At 38.1% G+C, this 12,553-nt stretch overlaps 1 protein-coding gene across 1 annotated transcript in view; it reads right to left on the bottom strand.

Moving 5' to 3' along the window:
* Positions 1–956: 956 nt before the first annotated feature.
* The window catches only part of LOC111868044, a 453,072-nt gene continuing 441,475 nt past the window's right edge, over positions 957–12,553 (bottom strand). The window contains exons 7-8 of the mRNA XM_023858397.2: positions 11,071–11,323; positions 957–6,108 (exon numbers count right to left, since the gene is read on the bottom strand). Coding sequence (XP_023714165.1) covers positions 4,930–6,108; positions 11,071–11,323 — 1,432 coding nt within the window. The 3' untranslated portion in view covers positions 957–4,929. The remainder of the gene's footprint in view (positions 6,109–11,070; positions 11,324–12,553) is intronic.

The raw sequence follows: 12,553 nt of genomic DNA on the forward strand, positions 1-12,553 counted from the left end.
AGTACGACCGTCCAAAAGTACCTGCTTCTGGTCAGACATCATGAAAACACTTTCGCATTCTGTGGGAAGAAAGGCAGCTTCTATCCTTGACTTGAAGGTGTGGCGATTGAACTGCCCTTTCTGTTATCCTTGTTAATTTCACCAACTTCGGTAACATCCATAATCCACTTATCTTTATATCAACTCTCCATATTTACCTTCAATCGGTAAATAATTGTGTTATTTAAAATTGTTAATTCGGTGCCTCTTCCCGGTTAATCACCCTTTAGTGACAGATGTTTATCCCATACATTACCATATTTACCTCCACGCCTGCCACACACAACACTGTAATGCTGTTTTACGTTTGCATAAAATTTTTGGAGTCATGTCAGATTACGTATCTGACGCCTGTACAATCAATGTAACTTAAAAAGAAATGACGTACTGAAAATATTTACACTCTATTTATGTTATGTGGTGATATATGATACTGAAGGTGAACGTTCCAGTGTTTACATTGATGAGAATAGATTGTCAGTAATCTGAATGAAAATTTTAGGGAATGGAAAAAGTTGCATTGAAAAGGTCTTCATTTATTTTAGTTGTACAAAGAAACATAGCATTTTTATTTATTATTAAAAATATATAAGCTATTGTATATATTTTACATCTTATTTCTCCACAATATATTTTAATCAATCATGTGATTAAATATTTTTTTCATTGATCGGCACAAAGAAACAAGAAATTCCGACGTCATCACAGTCGTCCAACAAACATGATTTCACTTATTGTTAAAGCTTTGTTCTGTTCATTTGTTAAAAATCTACTCTATTCACTGATTCCTATATAATATCGTTTACATTTCAGTTTATACAGTACAACAATGGGAAAAATATCACTCATCCCAAATAAAATGATCTTGATATATGTCAATTGTTTCGATTCACAAAATGTCAGTTGAATTTTATTACTTGTATAAAATATTAATTTGTAACGTTGGAGACAGGTCGTTTAAGAATGTTTTACTTGAGCTTTATGAAATACTGATAGTTCTATGATAAAAAGAACACTGAAGTAAGTCATATATCATGCATATTTATTTTTATTAAAAGCCTGTTTTTCGAATATACGAGAAAGTTGTTAAAATGTATAAGTGTTTTGTGCGTTTCAGTATCAACGAGCGGTGACCAGTCAAGTAAACACTGATTTCTCAGTGAGGCCTATTTCGTGATATTTAATTCAAAATAATTAATATAAACCTTAAATTTGAATCTCAAGACGTGAAAAATGTGAACATCTGACAAGAAAATAATGGCTTATTTTTACAGTATTCCAGTCTAACTATTTGGAACCAGTTCCTTCCTGAGAAGCTGAAATCGTTCAGCTAGTCAACAAATTGTCCGTCTTTATGGAACTCAGAGGTTCATTATCACATTGTCACGAGACTACCACTGGATCATACTCCAAGTCATTTAAATCCAGGAGACATTGTAATATGATTTTCAATACTGTTTTCTATTTATGTATCTGACTGCTTAGTAATACCTTCCCTTCCAACTAACCTGCTTTTGAAAATCTGATAATCACTCAGCCTATCAACATTTCGATGACTTTACCGTTTTGGTACTGTACTGAAAAGTTTGGTCGCTAACGTCAAGAAATTACAAATTCTCTCTCACATTTATTAAGATATATATGAAAGACTTTCAGCTTATATATCGATCGAAAGGAAACATGTAAGTTTCAGAATGGAAGGTTACCATTCAGATTGTATGCTTAGATACCATTCTTCTGTACAGGACTGAAGAAATGTACCCTGATGTTGGAGGCACCTGGTTTCTTTGATACGCTGGTAAAACAAATATCAGGCTATGTGGTGTCACTAGTATTAAGCACACAAGAGGTATATTAACTGCAACTTAAATAAATTAAATTAATATAAAAGCAACTGGAGTCATACCACAAAAAAATCTAAATATTGTTATGTGCGTAACACCACCATGATAATTTAAAGGTACCAGGATAAATACCTTATATTTCACCACTCAACCAATTTTCTCACTAAGAAGGAAAAACAAACTGGGGTTACACGTTTCTTAATAGAACATATTACTTATCCTTGCATTATTTTTTCCTGATATTCCATCAGCAATACTAACGAAAATTTGGAGATGCAGAGTGCAATAATTAAATGCTTTATTATTTATTATATGAAACAGAACTCTGCGCCTCAAAACTTAGTGCTCAGAGAAACATAATTTTGGCATTAAAATTGATTATAAGTATTTTAAATACAGCTGCTGTCTACTGCATGAGGTAGTAATTTATTGAGATTCAAATTTGGGACAATGATTTTTCCTCCATTCATTTTTAAATACATTAACGATGATACATCCCAACAGTCACAATATATGTTTTGTCTTCATCCCTCCTATTCACTGCAAAACATTTCCGTACGATATAATATTGGAAGGAGTGATATCTTGATGCTGTACCACAGTAACTACCACTGGAAAATTATTGCATAACAAGGGGTTCAAACAAGAACAGCTTGCGACTGGTTTAGAATTAAAGTAAAAGTATAAGAAGTGTGCTAATCAGAATAAACGTTTCAGTGACGATGAATTGTTTCTTTCTGAGAAATTTGTGGGTATGCTATTTTACTCTGGTGGAGATTGTACATTACACATTACATATCTTCCATCATTTCTTAACTGATAAAACAAAATTCTTGATAATTACCACTAATGTCAAATTACTATATTATCTACGACACTGTTTTAATTATGCTCGCGCGATTGCTTCCAAAACAATTCTCCCAGTAATCAAGGAAATGTAATTAAGATCATGCATATACATTTAAGATGAATGTCTTAGTGATATGCTGAATTTTCTGCTAGTCGCGACATTCATTGCATGGTTTCAGATTAATGAAATGAAAAGATAATGATATAATGAAATGATAATATTTTACACCACCTAACAAACAAATACTGTACTTAAAAGAAAAATAAAATGCCTCCTTATATATCAATTAATATTTCAGAATGGAATACATTTTCTATGTTTGCTGTTATTTTACTGGATTATCTTCACCAGAACGAAGATTTCCTATACCGATTAGTGCTTATAACACACCCAATAGGCCACTCTTATTTTGAGACAAGAAAGGCATATTTGTGATGTCGATTAATGAAATTTATCACGGCTATCAAAATACTGTATCATCTGGGAATATTACAATGAGCATGCGCATTACTTAATATTTCACATAAATATACAGCTTTTTGGCTGAAGTATATATATGTCTGAGCTTTACTTTATGCACCCATAATGTTACAGCTCAATCAACTGAGAACTTAGTGTCGCTGGGCTGCCAACATGAAGAAACACACAGCTGATATTCAGGACTATCTCATACTACTGGAGAATTGTTTGGAAACTCTTTATATCCCATAAAGCTACAGGGTGATTCTTTAAAATACGAACACATTTTCTTGAGTGCAAACAATATACTCGAACATTAGGGACAACAATGGCGAGTCTCTTGATGAAATTTGGTGCCTTTGCCACTTCTGTACACTCTCAGTTTCACATATAAAATACAATCTAATATACACAGGTTCCTCAGCATCAATGCATGAGAAATCTGGACCAGATTTCTGATTTTCATTCTTCTCAGAGTACTGAAACAGGTGGCACAGTTGCCAATCTGTCCACGACACTGTTTTTAAAAGCACTTTTCAATTAACAATATTTGGGAAAAGAACTATAAAGGCGAGAAGTTCATTATTTTAAAAATATTATCAACGGTTAGGGTCCATTTGAAGGATTTCTTAAAAACAAATATATCAACAATGTTATTGCCACGATAATGGAAAGAAAGCACGTGTAGTTGCTGATATCTCCCTCTGAAAAAAGAAACTAAACACCAGGTTGCTACAAGAAATGTAAACAGATTAACATTATGATAGTTATTTTTGGTGTCCCCATAACAAACTACAAGAAGCTCCGAGACATCTCCAAAAATATTATCAAGGTCAATTATATCTCAAAATCAAAACAGAACATTCAACAATACTAAAAAGAGTCAACATTATTGTTTTATGAGCGAAATATGAAAGTCACAATTCAGATGCATCATTGCCATTCCTTAACTTAACTTTCTGGCATATGATATCGGCCTCTTTCGGCTGACTGCCTTCCACACATTGAATCATCCACCAAATTATATCCCTGTCATTTAACTAATTACGGGTATACAAATCATAAACTCGTGATGAGGCGCAGCCTATCAATCAATTTCTGAACAGTTTTCCATATTTATGTAAAGTGATTAATCCTCGCTGTGATTGTAGCAGTCATCTTTTATATCCCCTCACAATTATAAACAACACAGCAAAGATGCAGTTGTATATCTGTTGTATAATGAATCCATTACATTTTGCAGCCAAGTTTTACTGTTCGTACAGCTTGAATCAATAACACTGGCATACTGACCAAGTGTCAGTATCTGCATTTAGAAATATAGTTAGTGATTTCTACTGCAACGTCACTATAAGAAAACTTCTTCGAGTTGGCTCCAGATTTATATAAACACAGAACATGAAGTTATAAGTTCAGAATCTTGGTTTCTTGAATCAGCAGTGTACGAATAAGGTTCTCCAAATATGCTCTAAAGAACAGAGCTGAAACCATATTTTAGTAGCTGAACTTCAATAGAAGCAATAACAGTAAGTACATTTCCCCACCCCACTTAAATTGTATCTTGGCAACTGGATGAATTCATCACCAGCTGACAGCAGCAACTAATCTGTCATCGTGATGATGTCGTGTAGGAGGTGGAATGGCTACCGGCCCCGAGGTAGCAGCTGGAAGCAGTAGACCTGCCGCTTTACCACGACGTTGCTGTTGCTGCTGAGTCAGCTGATCATCAGCGTGACATCAGTAAGGTACATCGATGTCATCGTCGCGGTTCCCCGCTCTCTTGTGGCACAGGCAAGCGCGGCACAAAATCACAATACATGACACTGCCAGAATTGCACCCGCTGCTGCCCCAAGTCCTATCGCTAGCCAGTTCACAGCATCATCCTCAGATCTCTCACATAATTCTGGTGACTCATCACTACCTCCCATTCCACCTACAGGAACACTGCCACCAGCAACACCTTCTTCAACAGCGCCCAAAGTGACATTTGGACAATTGACAATCCCATTACAAACCAACCTTCTTGGTATGCAAAGTCCAGAATCACCAGGACACTCAAACTCACACACACCCGCAGAATCTGATGGCCCTGATGAACTGCCGCTCTCTGTCAATCTAGACGTCATCATAGTGCCGTCAGAATTTCTTGGCAAGTGGTACATTTCAGTCCATGCTATTCTGAATGCTGTTCGAGCAGGCGCAACTGTTCCTGTGAACTGAATCTTGACTGATGGCGCTTCTGTACCTACAGTGGCAGGCACAGTGGTTGGCGAGACACCTGGCTGTGGAGGTGGTAACGCAGATAGTTCAGCTGTTGATAGGATTGGTAACTGCTTAAGAGAACTCACATTCTCACCACAGACAGACAGGAAAGGCTCATTGGGCTTCGAAGGCAGGAAGAACTCGAGACGACCTTCGTCACAGGCTCTAGAAGAAAATTTTATCTTATCAATATGAAGCCAGAGGTCAAGTTGACGGGTTACCCTAAGTTCCCAGATACATCGGATGCTTTTGGGAGGTTCAACATAACCCAGGGCCTCGAAGAAGGGATAATGCAATTCTCCCTCAGCTGTTGGTGGTATAATGGGCGGTCCACACAGTGGCCCATGCACAAATTCGTATCTGGCTTCAAAGAGTGGTGTTGGATGTTTGAAGTAGCTTGAAGCTGCATGAGCCGCATCCACATGAAGTTGCAGGTTCAGTGACTCTCCTTTTGAAATTACTGTAAATGGCAGAGCGGGGAGTGATGGGATTTCCGTTGCAGGTGATGAAGCACCTTTGCAAAGACAAACTCCAGTGCCAGGGGTTACTGTTGCTGTGCTGTTACTTCCACTTTGAAGAGGTTCCCAGATCAACAACTTATCCACACGATCTTCCCAGCAGTCACTGCAAGAAACTGCGTTGTAAGGATGGTCCTAGAAAAAATAAAAGAAATATTCGCATGTTCCCAAATGTAACTATAGGAAATGAAGTTTTCTCATACACATCATAGCAACACAGAACAAAATTATGACATATCAGAGAAAATCATGTCATTCCATGGAAGAAAGGACAGGACTCTTGAAACATCTTGTCCTTATTCCACGTTGACACTGTTTATCCTTGATCAGTTTTCTTACACCAGTTTTTTTTTTTAAATGTAAATTTCTCTGTTTCATTTCATCTGTCCCATGTTATTAGAATTCTCTGAATAAGCAAAGTCGAAGATAATGGATCGGCACTACAACCCACTAACAGCTTTAGCTTCCTCATGGAGGTATATTTCCTGTCTATCTTAACCAACCGGAGCAGATTTACTGGTAAGAGGACCCCAGTGGCCGCTTAAGACCCCGATTTCCGAGGGGCCCCCACACTGTTCTGTGAACTCACACCATTTGTCCACCATATTGCTCAATGCGGTGGTCCCAAAACTAGTTGGCATGCACCGAAGTTGTTGGCGAAAAAATAAAAGTCTTGCTCTTAAAATATTCTGGGAATGCTAAAAAATGGAACTACGAACAGATCAAAGTTTGTATATATTTTCGTACCTTATATCATCTGTAACAAGCAATACAGTTAGCAGTATTTATGCACTAAAGAAGTCTTAAAATATGATTGTTGTAGTTTTTATTCTTAACGAAACTGCCCCCATTGCACTGTTATGGATTTTGGGATGACTGTTCGAGGCTCAAGCGTGATTTGATGATTTCGGCAGTGTTTCGCAAATAGTGTATCTGCTTTCGTTCAGATGTCTGAAGACTATTTAGTAGTGTGGATATGGGTCAGAGCCCGTGACAGTGAAATGTGCCTGTCATATTACACATGCTACCGCAGTTTTTAGAAAAATGCCTCTTCCTGTTGGTGTATTATGCAGTAGGCGGGCAGAGTCAAACTGTGCGGTTAGCCATCCGACTCTAACCATGCACTGTGTTGCTTAATCTGATGTCGCTGTTGTCAAATTTCGTTCTTCTTTGTATGCTCTTCTCTGTGTCTTCCCAAGATTTTTGTGATGTACGCGTGTTGGAGTACTTACTCATGGAGCTGAGCCCTTCTTGAGGAGCCGCCAATTCTGCAGCCACTCAAGAATTTCCCAGCATTTTATTGAACCCGAAGGTTCGTTACCATGTTCATAAGAGCCCTCCACTGGTCCCTATTCTGATCCAGATCAATCCAATCTGTACCATCCCATCCTACCTCTCTAAGATTCATTTTAATATTGTCCACCCACCTACGCCTTGGTCTTCCCAGTGGTCTCTTTCCTTCTGGCTTTCCCACCAATATACTACATGCATTCCTCTTCTACCTCATTTGTGCTACATGCCCTGTTCACCTCATCCTACTTGACTTGATCATTCTAATTATATTTGGAGAAGAATACAAGTTATGAAGCTCCTTATTATGCAGTTTTCTCCAACCTCCTGTCACTTCATGTCTCTTCGGTCCAAATATTCTCCTCAACACCCTGTTCTCAAACACCCTCAGTCTATGTCCCTCCCTTAATGTCAGAGACCAAACTTCACACCAATACAGAACCACAGGCAAAATTATAGTTTTGTATATTCTAATTTCTATGTTTTTGGACACCAGACAAGAAGACAACTGCGTGTTGGAGTGCCTTAATAAACTGGTCCTAGGCTTCCAATAGGGATAGGCATCGATTTCACAAACTGGTATAAATATCAATGGTACATGGTGATTTATCACATAGATCCTGATGATGGAGCCACAGAAGATCATCGAAACGTTGGTTTTTAGTTCAACATTGACACATTTGATCGCCTCAGAGGGTTTTAGCATGAGGAGGCAACTTCTGAATGCGTAACATTAAGAATTTATGAAGAAAAGCAAGCAAAAATTTTACTGTAAGTCTATAGAAATCACTGAAACTGCCTAGTGAGAAACTTGAAAAAATGAACTGTGAAAAGCAAAATTAAATTATGCTTAATATAAAGGAACAGTAATCGTAAGTCGTATTATGAAATGAATGTACAGCACGAAAGAACTGTATTTCTCTCTCCACTTTACAGACATGATGTATACATAGTAGATGCACATCATTTGTTATTGCGGCCATTGTAGCCTGCTGACTGAAGTAAAGTTTATTGGTACAAATGCTTCCCACAGTTCTATTATTGAAAGTAATGCCTATTACACACATATTGGACACTGTACTCACTTACTGAGTAACAGGCATGGCAACATAATGACAACATGGATTTATTTTACTCAAGAGACCCATGAAGTGCCTTGGAAACAACCCTTTTCTACTTTACAATGATACACAGCGTAGTAAAGAGAGTTTCACAGCAACGAAAGAAAGATGGCTGCTGAGGTTTACAGCAACAAATGATGAATGTGGGATGGCTATGAAGGGAGTAAGTGAGAGAGGAAATCCAGAAAAAGCATCAAGAGATTGAGAATAACACAATGATTATACAGAAGAAAAAAACAGACACACACAGACTGATATAGAGATATACAAGATAGAAGATAATACGTGTAGCTCAATAATATACTTTCAGCTTGTGATGAAGCTAAAGTTATTAAGTTTCTTGCGATATTTATAGATCATTGAAGGTCAGAGTGCAAGGGGCCGGGTTTTATGGCCCATCCCTTACATACATACATATGTTCTTGCAATATTCATATACAGACATGACTACCTAATTTACATGCCCCACTGAAGCCATTCTCCTTCATGCAATTATTCTAATAATATTACTGAAGAATTCAGGACATGAAGGTCCTCATTATGCTATATTTCCTATTCTCCTATCATTTCTTCTCTCTTAGGTCCTTGTATTCTCAGTACTCTGTTTGCAGACACCTTTGTCTAAGTTCTTCCCTTGAGGTGAGAGGCAAATTTACATACCCATATTATACCAGAAATAAAATTACATTTTTGTATTATATTTTTAAGTTTAAGTTAGCTGAAGGTACCATACATTGAACTGATATAGTTATTTTACATACAAATGAAGTAAGGTTGAGATCTTGAAGCATACTGCAGGAGATAAAGGCTGGATAAAGCTCAAAATTGGAGTATTCAGTTTCTTCCTGTATTCTTTGCAACTTGCCACTCTAATTGGTTCTAGCAGTTCAGAACATCTTTGGCAACAATGCTGCTAACAACATTCTGTTTTAAAAACTATATTTCTATACTGATTTTTTACAAAATTCAAAATGACCTTCCAATTTTATAAATACTTATATGAAATTTCATGAAAATCTTTCCAGCAGCTCTCTAATTTAGACTGACAGAGAAACGAATCGACAGACATATATGACCTCCCTGTTATGTGTTCAGTTTATTCACATCGTTCAAAGAATGCATAATAATCGCCACAGTGCACGATATCTCTTTATCCTTTCAGCCTTCATATGTGTCCATACATATGTATTGATCAGGGCTCTATGGTGCTTTTAATATTGTGGCATCTGATAGGAATTTCTAATTTCCGTCCAAACACTGACATTTGGCGCATGTGGAAATACAGGAAACACACCTCTGTACTGGAAGATTCTGTTAGGTATCTAATGCAACTTTTAGAATGAGCATTCCTTAAATATGACGGCAGCTAACATGGTACATATATTTCAAGCGTACATGATATGATACTGTTTAAAATAACCTGTCATTATGTTTTATAGCATTCACTAAATTAAGACATAACAAACAAATTATGATACAAGATTTTGTGTGAGCTGCTGTTGGTTATTTCCATGATCAATTAATCTGCAACCATTTATGAAACACAAATGTGCATGACATACAGAAGATATCTTAGGCAGGTCACCGTGTTAACAAAAGTGTGCCTGCCACAGGCCTGTATCTGTCCCAGATAAACACATTCCCCACACTCACACACTTAACTTGTTACATCTATATTAATATTAGTGTTCTACCCATGTCACCTAACACTGTGGTCAGTGAGCAGCACTTCTGCTTTGTACTTGGGGGTGGGGTGGCACTTTCAAATATCAGCCCTGGGAACGGCTATCCTAGTTGCGAATTTTTGTGATTTCCTCAGTCGCAATGTCAATATAGTGTCTCAGATTATGTTATGACTGCATTCTCCCACATACTTTCCAAGTCATTATTAAATAAGAAATCTACTGTTCAACGTTATACAGTCTGACTACTGACAACACTGTCAATAGGCAGCACATAAATAAATAAATAAATAAATACACACACATAAATAAACAAATAAATAAATGCTTAGGTGTCCAAAGTGGTCTCTTCATTTCGGATGAAGCTATATATATAATCTGAGCTACCGAAATCATTTTTAATAAGCCAAAAATAAACAAAGAAATTGAATTTTCTCACAGTTAATAACAAGAATTATCCAGATACTGTTATAAAAATCATAATTTTTTATCTTAAATGTTAAGAGTTTTATTTACAATGACTTGTAAGACATTTAGATTGCTGGCAATTAATGGTCATGATATGATCAAAACATCAACTTCAAATAATTTTCATTTAACACAAATCAAAAGACCGAAATGTGTCTCTAAATTGCCGACTGTAAATTCGTACCCCACCCCACCCCGTAGGCCGATTGTTTCCCCTCTACTGTTGCCCAGACCATGTCTACTACTGGTTTATTATCAATCAGCAACGACCACTTCCGTGGCCGTTGTGCTCTTAACGATATATGACAGGATGCAAAAAATAATAAAAGAAAAATATGATCACTTTCTTCCAGATCCTTTCCAATTCAACAATCATCCAAACACCCGACACCACACAGTCATCATAATCACAGCACTGTCAAGTAACCGACTGAGAGGAGAAGTCTAACACAGCGTTACGTCCTAATTATTCCTTCTTTCTGCATCGAACTAAACCTAAAATAGGCAGTGGTACCATTCAACTTGATGAGGCCTACCTTGAAATTGATGGCGTCAATAGTAAGAATGACACGTGCGAAGAGCCTCTTGTCTGTTAAAAAGCGGTAAAGGCACCGAACGTCCTCTGTGGGGTCGCTGCGCTTATATACCAGAGTGTTGAGGGGGGATCGAAACCAACCACTTTGGGAACGCCAGCTGGAAAACACCTCATCACACGCAGTGTCCGGGACACGCTCTCCGTATCTCGAGTTGTTAAAGAAATCATAATGTGCCCAATAGTACAGCGACGACCTGGAAAGAAAAGTACAAAAAGGAATTATTTTTGTGTTTCTTGAGTGCAGGCTTAAGGATGTGAGATAGGAATTGGGGGGGGGGACAAGTTTAACTCTAAGAGGAAGTGGGTCTCGCCATCAGGACGCGCTTAATTAGCTTCTGGAGATGGATGGTAATTGCAAATATGTTGAATATGCAGTTGTGGAGGGCTGAAAAGGCCTGGTACTCCACTTCGTGGGCTGGCATTGCCGTGCAATGCAGTTTCCTCAATGTGCGCTGCGCCATTCGGTAACATGTGTTCAACTAAAGCTGATAACAGTTCTCGGAAATTGCGGTCGCGTTGCGGTTGCCAGTTTCCTTAGTGTGCCCTAGCCCTAAGCGTTGCCATGTTACAAAACATCGTACATTGCATGTTTAAATAATTAATACTAAACCAAATACTGGATGATTTAGTACGCCACTCTGTATATAATGTCACGTGTATGGGTGACTGAGTATAGACGGGGTTTTGGATTGGATGATTAGATTTATTGACACCTTATACATCCCACTCGGGACTACAGACAATACAGCGCTATCGCTGTTCTACACACTCTACAGTTCACCGTTACACACACACTACTGTTCTCAGTCTTCACTAGTCGTATCCTGGCAACGGATTTATAACAATCTCAATGTCACTTCAAACCACATACTAAGTCTTCTTTTCACGGCCTAATTAATTTCTTGCCATTTCTTCTTAATCATATACGACTGTCATCTCCAGAACTCGACCCAGTTCCTGACAACTAATACTACGCTGCTCCTACGAGGCCAAGTCAGTCACATTGCGACTGACGGTCAGTCAGTCAGTAAGTCTTGGTGTCGAGCCCCAGAATTATTACCGTTCGACAGTTACGGTCTTAATTTTGTGGGGCGCCCTCTCTGGCGAGAGGACGGGTCTGTCTTTTGCCTATACTGTTGGCCCTTGCTAGCGCGGTCTTTCTCGGGTCTGAGTCCCTTGGGACTCGCGACCATATTTTACTGTCTCAGATTTGAGACTTCTCGTTTCGTCGCCTCTTACGACTCGCAGGGTCACGGTGGAGGTATTCGACCCCGCCTCCACACGGGGGTGTCACTCACTCTGCTCCTATGAGCTTCAGAACTCTTCTTCATAACCACTTTGCGCGTACAACGCAGAAAACACAGCCTATATTTTAATGAAGCGTGTTTACTGAATCGTTGCCCAGTAACAGATGCCCTCTTGTT

This window comes from Cryptotermes secundus, unplaced genomic scaffold (assembly GCF_002891405.2).
Source record: "Cryptotermes secundus unplaced genomic scaffold, Csec_1.0 scaffold97, whole genome shotgun sequence".
Classification (NCBI taxonomy): Eukaryota; Metazoa; Arthropoda; class Insecta; order Blattodea; family Kalotermitidae; genus Cryptotermes; species Cryptotermes secundus.